The sequence below is a fragment of the Onthophagus taurus genome, chromosome 7 (genome assembly GCF_036711975.1).
Source record: "Onthophagus taurus isolate NC chromosome 7, IU_Otau_3.0, whole genome shotgun sequence".
NCBI lineage: Eukaryota > Metazoa > Arthropoda > Insecta > Coleoptera > Scarabaeidae > Onthophagus > Onthophagus taurus.
In genome coordinates this window covers 1,611,119-1,627,700 of record NC_091972.1, presented here as the reverse complement: position 1 = coordinate 1,627,700, position 16,582 = coordinate 1,611,119, and the positions used below count along the sequence as shown (strand labels likewise).

The 16,582-nt window shown below is 31.1% G+C and overlaps 1 protein-coding gene across 8 annotated transcripts in view; it reads right to left on the bottom strand.

The window, feature by feature from the left end:
- LOC111417432 (chromosome bows) overlaps positions 1-16,582 on the bottom strand; it is a 142,738-nt gene that overhangs the window by 113,979 nt on the left and 12,177 nt on the right. For 4 of the 8 annotated variants that reach the window (XR_011640924.1, XM_071197416.1, XM_071197419.1 and 1 more), the window contains exons 5-15: positions 15,379-15,429; positions 15,083-15,234; positions 14,792-15,028; positions 14,479-14,735; positions 14,221-14,423; positions 13,976-14,065; positions 10,512-10,637; positions 6,212-6,232; positions 5,963-6,061; positions 5,533-5,810; positions 5,337-5,480 (exon numbers count right to left, since the gene is read on the bottom strand). Coding sequence is in view for 7 of the 8 variants with exons in the window: in XM_071197416.1 (XP_071053517.1) it covers positions 5,337-5,480; positions 5,533-5,810; positions 5,963-6,061; positions 6,212-6,232; positions 10,512-10,637; positions 13,976-14,065; positions 14,221-14,423; positions 14,479-14,735; positions 14,792-15,028; positions 15,083-15,234; positions 15,379-15,429 (1,658 nt within the window). In the remaining variant the exon portion in view is untranslated. The remainder of the gene's footprint in view (positions 1-5,336; positions 5,481-5,532; positions 5,811-5,962; positions 6,062-6,211; positions 6,233-10,511; positions 10,638-13,975; positions 14,066-14,220; positions 14,424-14,478; positions 14,736-14,791; positions 15,029-15,082; positions 15,235-15,378; positions 15,430-16,582) is intronic. The other 4 variants (XM_071197417.1, XM_071197420.1, XM_071197418.1 and 1 more) reach the window with 4 other exon arrangements.

Here is a 16,582-nt window from a genome sequence, read left to right as displayed (position 1 = left end):
ATTTTTTTTTTTGTATATTTTTTTATAATTTTTTATGTTTCTTTTTACGTTTGAAGGGTTAGGTGGAAGATCAGTCCTCTGGCTGAACCTCGCCCTTCGTCGATTATGTAATTCTAATTGTGTTTGGTTTAGAGAGAAATAAAGACCTTTATTATTATTATTATTATTTGACGAAATAATTTCAAATTTGAACTGGTGGTGAACCGATGTGTTCTTAACCCTTCGTCTGTAAACGGTTTTTTAGCACCTTCCGTCTGTAAAGGTGGGTCTTTCGGGTACGGCCGTTTTTTCATCCTGTTAATGCACTCAAAAACTTTTATAAACAATTCATGATAATGTTCGAAACCTTCAACTTGATAAATCAATCATAAAATTATCGAAAAATTTATTTTTGCATACATATTTTTTTATGTGAAATGAAGAAATTATTTGTCTAAACAGTTGTAAGTCGGACAGAAAATACCCAGGTTTACAGAGGAAGAGTTAATATGGGGCATATTTTATTTTTTCGATATTCCATATAGGTTCGCGGAAAATCGCGGTTTTTACCAAAATATGTCAAATAATGTCGGTTGTCGGATTCCGTTATCAGTTTATCAGTTATTATTTTATAATAGTTATGGAATTACAAATTAAAGAGAAACAGAAATAAACTATGCGGGGAGAGGAGGCTTCCGTCCAATCGGAACAGATGGTGCGTCCCAGACAGTACGAAAATCCCAGATCCGAAAATTTTCAAATTAACATATGTTACGTAGAAATGTTCGGTGATTACAACAAACTCTGTCACAATTTTTTTTATCGACCGGTTGCGAAGATATCGATCTCTAAAGTGAGGGTCCTAACTTTTTGAACGAATAGTAGTGTGCGATAGAAAACAAATGTTTAATGACTTATTGACAAACATCAAAATCTGATTTACGTTGTTTGATGCTTGTAAGTCTAAAACCTGTTAAAATGGATGTTAATAACGTAATAGTATATTAAAAAACAAGTTTCGTAAGACACGCTTGAAACGCACGAATTCAAGTTGAAAAACGAGTGGCGAAGCCACGAGTTTTTTAATGACTGAGTGCTTTAAGTCTTATGAAACGTGTTTTTTATTCTATTTTTTGTAATTCGCGTTTTTATACTTTTTTTCTCAAAAATAAAGTAAATTTTGGCAATGTAGGGAAATAGGTATGTAGTAGTTGGTAACAGTGGAACACTTGAAAATAGAAACTTTGAATTGACCAAGGACAGTAGAATCTAATAGGACTGCTACATCCATTGTTGTGACAACCTGCCCGCAAACTACGTCATACCATTTGCCACGCCCAGCTCTATCCGTTTGCTGTGGTTTTAGAGGTTATATCGTAGACGTATTCATATTATTTTTGAAGTTTTATTTTTTTAGACGTATTAATGTCTATCATGTAACCTCTAAATCTCTAAAAACACACAGCAAACGCATAGTACTGAATGACAGTTAACAGGGCGTGGCAAATAGTGTGACGTAGAGTGCGGGCAACCAACCCGTAGTGGGCTACAAAAATACAATGCATGTAGCAGTCCTGTTAGATTCTACTGTCCTTGGAATTGACCATATATATACTATCTCCTATATCGCTGACTCCCTATCTAAGCAATGAGTGGCGAGCGTTTCCATCAAAAGCAGACGGAATGATATATGTTTTGTCTTTGTCGTGCCCCCATGTCGCGAAGGCGCTTGCGCGAATCGTAAATTTTAAAGAGTTTGAAGTGTTTCGCGCGTATTTTATGCAGCTTTGAAATGCAATTATTGTAGATAGTTGACTTTAATTATAAATTATCGTAGATGCATCAAGTAAATTAGAATATATGTACTTTTGTGTGAAATTGACGTTGAATATTGCTTTAAATATCAACTTTATGTAGGTTGTTCATTAAACATTATATTCTTTACTTTTAACAAATTTTCTTCACTTTCTTAATAAATAATAATTACATTTTAAATTGCTTAGTCCTAAAATATGTTAATAATTGTGTTATTATACACATGAAACCTATAATATACATAACTAAATATTTAGATTTTAGGTTATGTTTATGTCAAACAATTATTTGGTGTTTTATAAACATCAAGGTCATCAGCTGCTATTAATTTTTAATTCACCGTCCAATAAGATAAAAGCGTACTCACCACGTGTTCACGCATGTCTCTTGTGTAGACGGGGGCACGACAGAGACAGATATATATATATCTGCACTCTAGTGTTTACACCCTTTTGCTGCCTTAGTCAGCGATATAGGAGATAGTATATATATGGAATTGACAATTAGAAACTGTCAAAACACAAAATATATTCACCTGAAAAAAATGTTTGATGTACACCTCCCAAAATAAGAGAAATTGCTCAGAGTCAATGTCCTCATCATTGTGGACCTTGTATACGATGCTAAGAACGCGTTTAAACATCCATAGACAAAAATTGTCACATTGATAACTAGAAAAATTAATGACCCTATGTCACCAACTTGAACTGGTTCCATAAAATGTTACTAAAATCTCATTACAGCATCGGATGTTGTAAGGAGTCTCATTACAGTACCCGTTTGAGTACTGTTATAGCTTCCATTACCGTAGCGAATTACAAAAATAATGTTTATACATATGAAGAAATCCTTAATTTATTTTTATGTTCGGAAAGTGCGGCAAAGTTCTTAGTAGAACTTGCAGAATGTTTAATGAAAACTATCCACATTTACCTCCGATGACTAAAGGTAAATTTAGAAGACTACTTAGAAGCAAATTTTTTGCATTTTGGATGAATTAATCACGTATTAAACCGACCAAAAAATGTAGTAGATAATGCAGGGGAAGAGGTGAATACCTTGGCTTATTTCGAACTGACAAAGAAGATCTGGGCATCTACTACGAACTTTGTCGCGCGTTTCATGTATAAAAAATAAATTAAGAATTTCTTGATTTGTGTAAATATTATTTTCGTTATTGTTATCGATTTTAACTCTTTTTAGTACTAATATGAAGGGACCTAACAGATAATTATTAGCTCACATGCATCAAGAACATAAACAAGTGAGACTTTGACAAGAACTCATTGAAATTTTGATTTATATAAATGCTCTACCCCAATATATGCATGGATCTAAATGTGTTATTTACGCTAACGATTCAACGGTTATTATTCAAGAAAAAGAATTTAAAGAATTAATTTTAAAGCTTAAATCTTCTCAAACGCTTTTATCTGAATGGTTTTGTACAAATAAATTAAAATTAAATGCAGAAAAGACAGAGAAACTCATATTTACATTGAAAAATCTACCATCTGAAAGCATTTATAAAACTAAAGTGAAGTTCCTAGGAGTTTATCTTGATTCCACATTAGTTTGGGACAAACATATAGAACATATTTCGGGACAATTATGCAAGACCATGAAATCCATTTAACAAGATTAGTACAAAACTGATGTTGCTAATTTATTTTTCAGTTATTTCACTCTGTTGCATCGTATGCTATAGTATCATGGGGTCAATCGTACCACATGCACAGAATCTTTAAATTGCAACGACAGGCTATACATATTGTCATGGGATTGCAGTATAGAGATGATGTGAGGGATTTTTTTGTAAGCCACAATATAATGACAGTTCCATGTCATTATGATGATAGTTTCACGAAAACGAAACGTCGGAGAAAATTTCTAGTTGTGTCATGACATTTTTCATAAAAAGTTGCCTTAAGAATATTTTTTCAGATTCATGAAAAAACGAAAAATAAAGGAGTTATAGGCAAAAATCGAAAAAGGATTTTTTTTGTTTTTCGGCCATATTTTAAAAACTAAAACGGCTAGATCCAAAAACTTTGTTGAAAAATTTAACCATTTCTGTATTTCTTATGGTTTCTGTGATCCCAATGGTGGGGGTCGAATTTGAATTACCCTGTAGTATAGAACTTTAATATATTTAAAAAGTAATCTCTCAAGATACCAAAAAGTTCAGAGTGTGTATAATCACGCCGTACGATCGCACCAAAATATCAGAACCCCTTTTACAAGAGTGGATAGAGATCGAAATGTCAATCATTTTGGGCCGTCACTATATAATAGATTGCCAGTGAAACATTTTAACACTAGAATAAAAGACTACTTGCTTAGACGTGCCTTTTATCGGGTAGAAGACTTTGACTTTACATAACTAATTAAGATTTGTTTAGCTTGTGCAAAGACATTGTATTTTAATTTTATTATACATATGTGTATATTATTGTTGTATATTTTGTTTATATTTTATGTGACTTGTGTAATGATTGTAATGAATGTAATGTTCTGTGACAACAATAAATCTGAAATCTGAGAAGGTTTGTTTTCCATGGCACACTAGGTTAAATATTGATGATGTGTGCATTTTTCAAAAAACCCTAATTATCTTCCAAACTATTAATGTTAGGTATAGGACATATGGGATATAAAAGATGTAAAATTAGACGCCGAAGACGACTAAGTAATAGAATATGGGGGGTGCCATTTAAAAATATGAAGTTATGCGACTTCCAAATTTCGAAAAATTAACGTACATCTGTTGCTGAAGCATGTTCTGAATCCTAAAATGATATCCCAAAAATCGAGTGTTCTCTGATTTTTAAAGCATATTTTTTTTTAGAAAAAATAACAGTTAAACTAAAGTTATTCATAAACCTTAAAAACAGACAAATCTAAATATGTAAAAATATACAGGTGTTCCATTTAAAAAAATAAAGTATCTGGCGACCTCCTGTATAACCAGAAGTGCTAGAAATCTGAAAATATTTTAGTCGAAGAGAACGCAATTGATTATACATAAATCGGAATTCTCAATTTTTATTTTGACCAGAACCCTAGAAACAACGTCTAATGAACGGTCTCGCTGAGACACCTTGTATGTATCAAATTATAGAGTATCAAATTAAATCTCCAGATACGTTTACATGGATTTCACTAATTTTTAAAAAAGGAAATAAACGAGATAGTTCTTAACCTTCCAGCACACGCGCTTATACAGTTTAACCCGCGTAAATGTTTCTAGTTCTAGGAACTAAAACTAACCTAGACCTGAAACTAGAAACTTTTAGGTTTAGCAGTCTTAAGAGACGAAATTTAAACAAAATTTATTGATCTGCTCGTGTGTATTGAAAGGTTAATGGCAGGGATTTTTTTTATCTCAAGGATTTATTTGACACTGTACTCCCTGAATGTGTCCATGCAATTTTGATACAGCAACTGAAATGGTTTACAGATTTAGGATCAATGGAAATTACATTTTTTTATCTTAATATGGTTAACATGGAATATTCGAATTAAACTTAATAATTACTCACATCTCTTGGACGCCTATAAGAGTCAAACGATCGTTCTGAACAGACACTCGACGTTTCTGAATCATCCGAATGATTTTCTAAGGAAAGCAATTTGCGCGGACTGTTTAATCGGTGATGGTCATTTCCATCCATTTGATCTAGAGTCTAATTAAAGAAGCAAAATTAAAAATTTTTAATTTTTCTATTATTAACATACCAAAGCGTCCGCTAAAGCATTTTCAGCCTCTCGACTTTGCTGTAAAATTTTTTGAGCCATAACTGAACGATTAGCTGGACTAATAGGCGGTCTATCGTTTGTTCTTCTATATCGACTTATACTTGATCCACGACTTGGACTGGTTTCTCTTGAGGTATCTCTAGAACCGGTAGTTGAACGGGGAATTCCTGAAGAGAGACGACGAGGTCGTGGCGAATCACCATCGGTTGACCGATACATGTAACCTTTTGCACTTGGAGAAGCAGAACGACTTGTTGCTATACAATTCATTAAAACGAATAAAACATATTAAAAAAAAATATGTAAAAATCAGACTCGTTTGGAAGAAATGATCATTTAGATTATGTTGTAAAAAATAAAGAGAATGTAAGAAAATGAAATGATTTATGAGATTTAAAATGTGTCTTACGTTGAGAATGCGATACACTAGAACTTGATCTGCTTCGAGTTCTGCCTATCCTTTCAGGTGAATACAACGAAGTTACTTCTGGACTCTTCCTCGGTCGTGCTAAATAATTTTTATAGTTTTTTTATAATTATGAGTTTTCTAATTAAAGTTAGCGTTTAATAAAAACATTGACTCAAACAATTTTTTTCATTTACTAATTCTACTAATAACTAATAAATAAAAACTATAATAAAATAATAAATTATGTACCTTGATGCATACCGTCTCCCTCTAGATAAGGCATGAAAAAATAAGCATACAAAAAAATTAGTTAGTAAGCTACGTTATAAATGCAGATGCACGTCTTATGTATATTAAATAAATTAAAATCATTCCATTAAAAAAAAATTGTTTTCAATGTAATATTTTCGTCTTTAAACTTACGTTAACCTATACGTATGTATACCGGGTGGAGTATTATAACTAAGACCTTATATGGACACTTTTTTATAGAGAATTGGATGACGTAGTCAAAAAAATTTTTTCGGTTTTAGATTTTGAGATATCATCACAATTTTCGTTTTTTTAAATGGAAACAACCACTGATTATTCGCTTATTAAATTCGTTATTTTTTTCTGATTACAAAAATATAGGGTTCGACAGGTCTATTTCTTATTGTTTTAGAATAAAGCCAAAAATAAACTTTTTTTTTAAATTTCCATCTAGTGTCATCGACGAAATTAAATTTACAGTTTCCTGTAAATTATGGTACTATAACTAAAAATTAAAAAAACAAATTTATGATGTTTGAAACAAATAAATTTGTTGAACTATTTAATTTATATATGTTTTACACAAAAGTTGGAATAGATTGCATTATTTCACATTATTGTCGTTGTATAAAATTTCAAAAAAAAAAATAAACTGAAAAAAATAAAAAGAAGCTGTTGGGTGCCAAATCATGGATTTGGCGTAGATTAGAGCTGGGTGTCAACAAATATCAACATTCGTTGTCAAATTGTTAGTTACTTGGCATACTGGATTCACAAAAAATGAACTCGATTGCTTTAATGGCACTTATAAATGCAAACTATAAGTTTATTGTCGTACACGTGATAGCTTAATAGTGGCTTGGCAGTATTTTGGAAAATTATTAGAAAATATAAACTTAAACGCCTCAATTGCTGAAAGAGACTAGATATTGCTGGCAGAAGACTACTAGTACTACTAATGAAAGACTAGATGTTGCAAATGAAGCAGATTCTTCTTACAGAAGACTGCACCCTACTACCAGAAGACGAAATACTGTTGGTAGAAGACTAGATATTGCTGCAAAAGACTAGATATTGCTGGCAAAAGACTAAGTATTGCTAGTGAAAAACTAGATCTTGCAAATGAAGCACATCCTTCTTACAGAAGACTACACACTACTACTAAAAATCAAATACTTTTAGCAAAAGACTTAATTTTACTGTCAGAACACCAAATTATGTTGTCAGAAGTTATTACTAATGGTACAAATCCCGTTTAAATTTCTGTCCAATACTTGTTAAAATTGCATCCTTTGCTTCCCGATTTCTATGTTCATTAGATGTGATATTCCAAAGAATTGAATTTTCTTCATACACTTCAATTAATTGAAATATTTCTTCTTGGTACTATTTTCTTTTAGGTGTTATCTTTAAACGTGTTATATTGAAAAAACTAGCAGCTACTCGCAGCAAAATTCGAACCGTGTTCGGTTTTTGACAGTTACTCTCACGATAGATAAATTGTGCGTGTCCATTTGAGTACAAATCTCAACGTGTTTACTCTCCGAAAGTTTGTGGGGACTCTCTGATAGTTACTCTCAGATGCGTGTACCAGAAAATATACTCTCGATAGCTTCTCTCGAGAGCATTTCTCGCAAGTGGACACTTAGCTTAATGGTACAAGACCAACTTTCTGTCATATTCGTGCAAAACCATACAGAAATTAGGTAGTAATTACTGTCCGAACCCGCCTACTATAATCAAAATTTTGAACATCAGCGCTTACTATTTTGGAATTTAAAATTAACGCTTATTTTCCCCAAATGCACCATACATGCGATACATCATTGGAAAGCTAAAAATATGCTCTTTTCATTAACATCATAATCAAGTATAGTTTGTATTTAAAAAAATACAACTTTGTGTTGTATCTCAAAAATCATCAAATATTTTTAAAATTTTTCAACGGCAGTATATTCTACTTAAAAAAGTGTCTTAAGAACGTATCAACCTCATTTCTCTAATTTCAAAAATAAACGAAATATGAGCATTTTTTCAAATCACGAAAATTTGACTTTTTGGCTATAACTTAAAAGCAAAAGAAGATAGAGGTTTGGTGTTTGCGGGATTGGGTTAGTCTCGAAAAAAGAAATCGGGACATGGCACCTACTTTTTTCGTATCTCTTATAGTTTCTGAGATAGCCTATAATAACACCCAAATTTGCCCACCCTGTACATACGTATAGGATCATGGTACACCCCTCGTATCTCCTTTAGTTTTGAAGATAATTGATTCAAATTTGGGACATCCTATACACATGATAAGAGACACTTTTTGACATACAAATAATTTTTTTTTTCAATTCCGGTTTCGCCGAAAGTGACACTAACTTTAGATTTTTAAATGGAACACCCTGTATATTATAACATTTTTGAAATTTGAATAATTTTCTGAATCCAATGATACCACATAAGTGACATTCCAAACGTCAATATTTTTTAGAATTTAATGTTTAATTTTCCATTTAAGTGTGCCATGAGAGTTCCGTTTTATTCTAATTAACTCGTCTAATGCTAGAAAAATCTAAATTCCGCCAAAAATACCAAATTACGTGATTTATGTGCAAATAAAGTTCATCAAAATGACGGAATTTACATTTTTCTAGCATTACACGGGTTAATTAGAAAATTAGGAAATTTAAAAATTAAATTCTAAAAAATATTGACGTTTGAAATGTCACTTATGTGGTACCATTGGATTCAGAAAATTATTCAGATTTCAAAAATGTAATAATCTACAGGATGTTCCATTTAAAAATCTAAAGTTAGTGTCACTTCCGGAAAAATCGGAATTGAAAAAAAGATTAATTTTAAAAGTGTCTCTTATCATATGTATAGGATGTCCCAAATTTGAATCAATTATCTACAAAACTAAAGGACATACGGGGGGTGCACCATGATCCTGTTACACCCGGTATATTATTAATTAATTTTGAAATCTTATTAAGTACTCACTTTTGAGAAATATTTCTTAAAACTAAACGATAAAGTATTTTGTTTGATTATGTAAATACGATTATTACATTAAACTAAAACTAGAACTAACACTAGCACTATCACTAGAACTAACACTACACCTAGAACTAGAAACTTTCGGGTTTGCTAGCACTGTTATTATGTAGAACTAACACTATACCTAGAACTAGAAACATTTGGGTTTAGCCGTCTTTAGAGACGTGCGGCTAAACCCGAATGATTCTAGTTCTAGATATAGTGTTAGTTCTAGTTTTACACTCTCACTGTCACTAGAACTAACATTATACCTACAACTAGAATCATTTGGGTTTAGCGGCACGTCTCTAAAGACGGCTAAACCCGAATGATTCTAGTTCTAGGTATAGTGTTAGTTCTACATAGTAATAGTGCTAGTATAAAACTAGAACTAACACTAGACCTAGAACTAGAAACATTAGTGTTAGTGTTAGTTCTAGTTTTAATTATTGTGCAATGCTAGACCAAGAACTAGAATCATTCGGGTTTAGCCACACGTCGCTAAAGACGGCTAAACCCAAATGATTCTAGTTCTAGGTCTAGTGTTAGTTCTAGTTTTACACTTGCACTGTCACTAGAACTTAGATGCTGATGAGTAGCACGTCTCTAAAGACGGCTAGAACTAACAGTCACTAAAGACTAAGAACCTAAAGACTAGAACTAACATTCACTTCGAAATTGTTTCTGAAAAAATTTGCAACATGGAATCCAAAACGTCAAACATTTTCTCAAAAGACGGCTTAACCCGAAAATTTCTAGTTCTAGTGATAGTTTTAGTTTAATTAACACCAGCCATGAAAGCCTTCCTACTCATCATAGTTCAAAAAAATTTTAAGTCATGTCAAAATTAACCAATATTACATTGAAAACAATATTCTTTTGTAAGTTAATAATAATGGTGCTTGGTTACTGGTAAATCACAAAGTGAAAATATTGATATCATAGATTTCATCATGCCTTGTACAGTTATGGTGACTGAAAATAAATGATTAGAATTAGAAAATTGTCAGCAATTGAAATTAAAATACTAATAAAATAAGAATTGGGTGCTAAATTTCCATACATACAAACGTTTGATAGTCATATAGTAATATTGGGAAACGTCAAAGGTTTACTCCCCCAGAAAACGAATAATTACAATATTCGTGTTCAAGTTCTCGCTGGATTATATAAAGTTGTTTTTATGAAATTTCTTTTTATTTAATAACACTAAAATGTTGCTAACAATTTTCTAAAATTTTAAAATAACTCTTTAAAATAAACTTACGTAAACTAGCCGTCCCCGATGTAACCTTATTTCTTGCTATCGCAGCGTATTGAGCTCGAGCCTTCGCTCTTTGCGCTGCCTGCAAGTCAATAGCAGAGTTGCTTCTGACGCCACGTTTTCCAACATCTAAAAATTTAAATCAATTTCTAAAATTAATTCCAATAAAGCATCATGATGTAGTCACAACAACGTCAAAGAAGTAGCTGTGTGACAAATACAAATGATTTTAAATGGGGATAAAGAAGCAAACGAGTTGAAATAACATATATTTTCATAGAAACCAGGGCGTACCTATTTACTTTTTGTCCCACATAAAATGCAACATATCTGAATGTTTCTAGTTCTAGGTCTAATGTTAGTGCTAGTGACAGTGGTAGGTAGCACTAGTTAGTATAAGATATCACTTGTGGCATATTTTTATTGCACTAAAACTAGAACTAACACAAGACCTTTTTCACTCACCTTTTTCTCAGCAAAACTTTTCCTTTGCAAAACTACCTAATGCCTGTACTATTAAGCTATGTTGCATTTTATGTGGGACAGTGCAACTGCACAGTAGTTTCGTAACTATGGTTACTAAATTACTAAATTAATTACTAATTACTTACTAAATTAATTTGTCCACGACTACCTTATAATATATACCTTATGAACGAGTTTTCTAAAACAAAAGGGTAGTCATTTTTCATGGAGTGAATAATAGCGGTGAATAATAATCATTATTCACGGTTAACCAACTTGACAGACTAATAATAAGTATTTGAGACGTTAAAATTTCAAAAAACGTCAATTTAATTCAATTTTTTAGTTTCTAAACGTTTGACATTAAAAAAACCTAAACGAATTCCTTTTTTCGTATGATTTAAGCATAAATTAATTAATTTTCGTAAAAAAACGACGTTTTATAAAATTGACATTTAATTTTGACAAATTGTTGTGAAGTTGGTTACAGTTAGTAACATTGAATTTGTGTCACATTGACGTTTAAAGTTCATTCAAAAATTTTGTTAAATTACTCAAATTACGTGAGTTATACAAAATTAGCCGTTTCATAACGTGTTAAGTACAAAATTTTATCTTAATTCCATTGACAAAGCAATTTTTGTTCAAAACTTGACTTATTCTATTAGTGACAGATGTCAATTTATCAATTTGTAGTTAGGTTGAAATCATTACATCACTAGTTATAAAAAAAAGTGACGTTACAAAACGTCAGATAGACATGTAAAATTTAATTTTCATAACGGAATTAGATAAATTCCTTTTACGTATGATTTAGCATAAATTAATTAATTTTCGTAAAAAAAACGACGTTTTATAAAATTGACACTTAATTTTGACAAATTGTTGTGAAGTTGGTTACAGTTGGTAACATTGAATTTGTGTCACATTGACGTTTAAACTTTGTTCAAAAATGTATTTAAAAATAAATTTATAGAATCAATTTCAATAGTCGTGGACAAAGTATAGTATTCTACTCACATATAAATCAGGTTAATTATGCTTATTAAACTTAACCTTAGTGAATAATAGCCCTCATTATATGCTCATATAATAATATACCTTATAATATATAGCTTATAAATGAGTTTTCTAAAACAAAAGGTTAGTCATTTTTCACGGAGTGAATAATATCGGCGAATAATCATTATTCACAGGACAGACTATACTCTGTTTTTAAACCAGGAGGAGTAAACGCGAAAGTCAGATTTACACTAGGAAAAATCACCAGAAAATATCACTAGATATTTTGGCGGTAAATTTAAATTAATAATTATTATTATTTATTTATTTACTTATTATTGTATTTATTTTCGTTTGTTATCGTCAACACTAAACATATAAATTAACATTGAAGTTATGAGTGTATTTATTTCAAAATATAATAAAGAAGGGTTTAAGAACACAAAATTTACAATAATGACACGAAACTGTCGAATTGTCAATAACCTAACCTTCAAATTCAAAATTGCCTGTGTGTGAACCTTCCTCGCATTCAACCATTCACGTGTAAGGTCAATCTGGTGACAAATTTAAAATACTCCTCCTGGTTTAAAAAAAAAAAGTATAATTGCCAAAGAAAACTTCAAGGTATAATTCATGTTTGTAAACAAAACTAACCTTACCTAACATTCCTTCACGCTATAATTGACATTACAAAAGAAAACTTCACGCTATAATTGCCATTACTAATTGCCAAAGAATACTTCATGGTATAATTAATGTTTGTAAACAAAACTAACCTTACCTAACATTCCTTCACGCTATAATTGACATTACAAACGAAAACTTCACGTTATAATTGCCATTACTAATTGCCAAAGAAAACTTCATGGTATAATTAATGTTTGTAAACAAAACTAACCTTACCTCACATTCCTTCACGCTATAATTGACATTACAAAAGAAAACTTCACGCTATAATTGCCATTACTAATTGCCAAAGAAAACTTCATGGTATAATTAATGTTTGTAAACAAAACTAACCTTACCTCACATTCCTTCACGCTATAATTGACATTACAAAAGAAAACTTCACGCTATAATTGCCATTACTAATTTCCAAAGAATACTTCATGGTATAATTAATGTTTGTAAACAAAACTAACCTTAGCTCACATTCCTTCACGCTATAATTGACATTACAAAAGAAAACTTCACGCTATAATTGCCATTACAAATTGCCAAAGAAAACTTCAAGGTATAATTAATGTTTGTAAACAAAACTAACCTTACCGAACATTCCTTCACGCTATAATTGACATTACAAAAGAAAACTTCACGCTATAATTGCCATTACTAATTTCCAAAGAATACTTCATGGTATAATTAATGTTTGTAAACAAAACTAACCTTACCTAACATTCAGCGTCTGAAGACACAGAGCTAAACCCGAAACTTAAAAATATACAACTTAGCGCTGAATAACAATTAAAACTTTTTATAATAACAATTATTTGAAACGTCAAAATTTCAAAAAACGCCAATTTAATTTCATTCCTTAGGACTTTCTAAAGGTTTGATATTAAAAAAACGTAAACAAATTCCTTTTTTTCGTATGATTTAAGCATAAATTAATTAATTTTTGTAAAAAAAATGACGTTGCATAAAATTGACATTTAATTTTGACAAATTGTTGTGAAGTTAGTTACAGTTGGTAACATTGAATTTGTGTCACATTGACGTTTAAACTTCATTTAAAAAAATAAATTTATAGAATCAATTTCACCAGTAGTCGTGGGCAAAGTATAGTATTTGACTCACATATAATGAGCTATTATTCACTCAGGAGTAGCCCTCATTATATGCATTATATTAAAATAAAAGTTTTACTTAATAAAAAAGGTTTCCATGGTTTTGGTTGTGGTAAAAAGCTTTAGGTAAAAATAAAAACAGATTGAAAAAGCAAAATGTGATATTTGTAGATTCAAAATTGTGATACGTTTACGTGTACTGTTACGTACTACTCAAAACTGGGATTCCACTACGTTGTCTGTAACTCCTCGGTAGTGATGGGGCTCTTTGTAAACCCCCGAAAAGATTTTCTGTACTTCCTGTCATCGCGTTAGCAATCAAACAAGAACCATAGTAATTTAGTTTTCTTAAGCCTAATATAAAAGTTTTAATTTTTTTTTGTTTGCCTCTCATATTTTCTGTTAATGTTTTTTCACCTTTATTAAACAAAAATTAAAAAGAAAATAATAATTACCGGTTGTACTCTGAGTTGTTGGTGGCCTATATTGTTGTCTCGACGATGTTTTATATGCAGAACCAGTTTGAGCAAGGCTACCACTCGAAGAACTCGACGATAAGCATAATTCCCCTTGAAGGGCTCGCCGATAGCTCGGTTCTAACGATTGTAGCAGTGCCTCCGCTTGGTCTGGAAAGTGCTCCTTAAATCCACGGAACGCTCTATAATTTTAACGTTTTTTTTTAATCAATTTAATTAGTAGCTTTAATTACTTACTTCCTGGAGCTAACTCTAGCATCAGAATCAGCGTCTGCTATTCCCTTTTTGACAGCGTCCTGCAAGATGGCGATATGCTTCTCTAAAGGATGCGTCGGCCATTGCATCAACATCTGTTCCAAAAATTCGCAACAACTTCGTCTAATTTCTTTACTTTTTGATGTAGCCAAATTTGATGTTATAATTGGTATTAATCTGGGACTTTGACAATATTGGATTATAAATTTTACACAAGTTAAGCCAGATGTTGCCATAATCTTAAAATTTAAGATATATCATAAAATATATAAGTTAAAAATATTTGTGTTGTCACCTTTGCCGAATTTTGTATTAAATTTATTACAGTACTAAGAACATACTCTGCGGTACGTTCAAATTTATTCGTTAAAGTCTTGGCTAAATAAGCTATGGTTATACAAGCTTCCCTAACAACTTGCGATCGTAAATCTTTACACGAGTCTTGAAGAGAATGTTCCATTTGTTTTATATAGGTGTGGAACTCGCTAAAATTCGTGCCACCTGCTATAATAATCGCTCGAACTTTCCTCAACTAAACACAAAATTAAATAGAAATTGATTAAAATAAAAAAATGTATTAACACACCGCTTCCACTCGTTTATTCCAGTCTTTATTTACGTCAGAAATCGTTTCAGCAATGCCTTTCATGTGATCAACGACTTCTCGCTGTGAAAAGAGTTGAACTGGAGAAACATCCTCGAACAATTTCAAAAAACTTTCTTCGTCAACAGCACCCGCTATAAATTGGAATTCGATAAAGGTTATCGAAGAAATAAATAGAAGTATAAACTTAGTAGATAGATGATTGAAATAGAAAAATAAAAAGCCAATCAAAAATAGTGTTTATGTACATAAAACTGCAAAATAAAAAAAAAACTTACATCCACAATTACTGTAAACTCGTCGCAGCGAACCCATTCTGCTTAAAGTTCCTTCATGCAGTAAGTAAAATCAGCAGTAATATAAAACAGCAGTAGCAAATATAAAACAGAAAGAAAATAAAATGAACGATGTAAAAAATTTTAAAAATGATAAAGTTAAAAGCGATAAATCGATAAAGAATCAAATATAATTCCAATCGATTCAAGTTGAAAATAAAATTTCCAAAATTAATATTTTCGTGAATCTAATTCGTATGCTATTTATATACTCGAGTGTTTTGCATTTAAAATTTTAGGGGATACGAATTAGATTCACGATAATACGGCGTTTATGTACATATGAGTATAAAAATGAAAACTGAGAGATGATTAAGCAATGCTCAAATAAGAAAAATAATTAATTCTTGTTATTTAAATGAGTTATGATGAAAATGAAATAAAGAAAAACGATGAGGTTAAATTTTATTTTAAATATTAACTCTAACGTTTTAACTTTAACTCGCCTTTACAAAGTCTTATAACGTTTTTGGTAGGAAAACAAAATGTGTCGATGCCCTAAGGATTTTATGTTGCCCCCCTTTTTATAGATTGTTTCTAAATAACAGCGATAAACTTTAGAAGGTTCTTTCACGAATATGTTGAGAATAGCGCACATTTTCATCGTTACACGGCGGTTTATGTCTTTTGCGACTCACTATGCCTGTTTATACAGGGTGATTTAAAAAAACCGCTGACAGACTTCTAGAGTAGATAATACATGAAAAATTAAGATGAAAAGTCTTAATATATATGAGGTCGCAAATGCCTCCTTAACGAGATATAGCGCGTCAAAGTTTCTTTTAAATTAAACATTATCTGCAATAAAAAGCCCTTTTTTAAAAATATTTTCAGCGCCACTGCTAATTTTGTCAAACGTAGTATTTTCGTGTAAAGTAAAACAGCAACAGTTTTTGATTGGATTAACAAATTTTCTACAAACGTGTTTTTCTTAAAAACTATTGTTTTGATCAAAGTTTTGTAAGAGACCAATTGATAGATAATTGATCACTTTACACGAAAATACTGCCCGTTTGACAAAATTAGTGATGACGTAGACAATATTTTAAAAAAAGAGCTTTTTATTGCAGATAATGTTTAATTTTAAAGAAACTTTGACGCGCTATATCTCGTTAAAGAGGCATTTGCGACCCGATGTATATTAAGA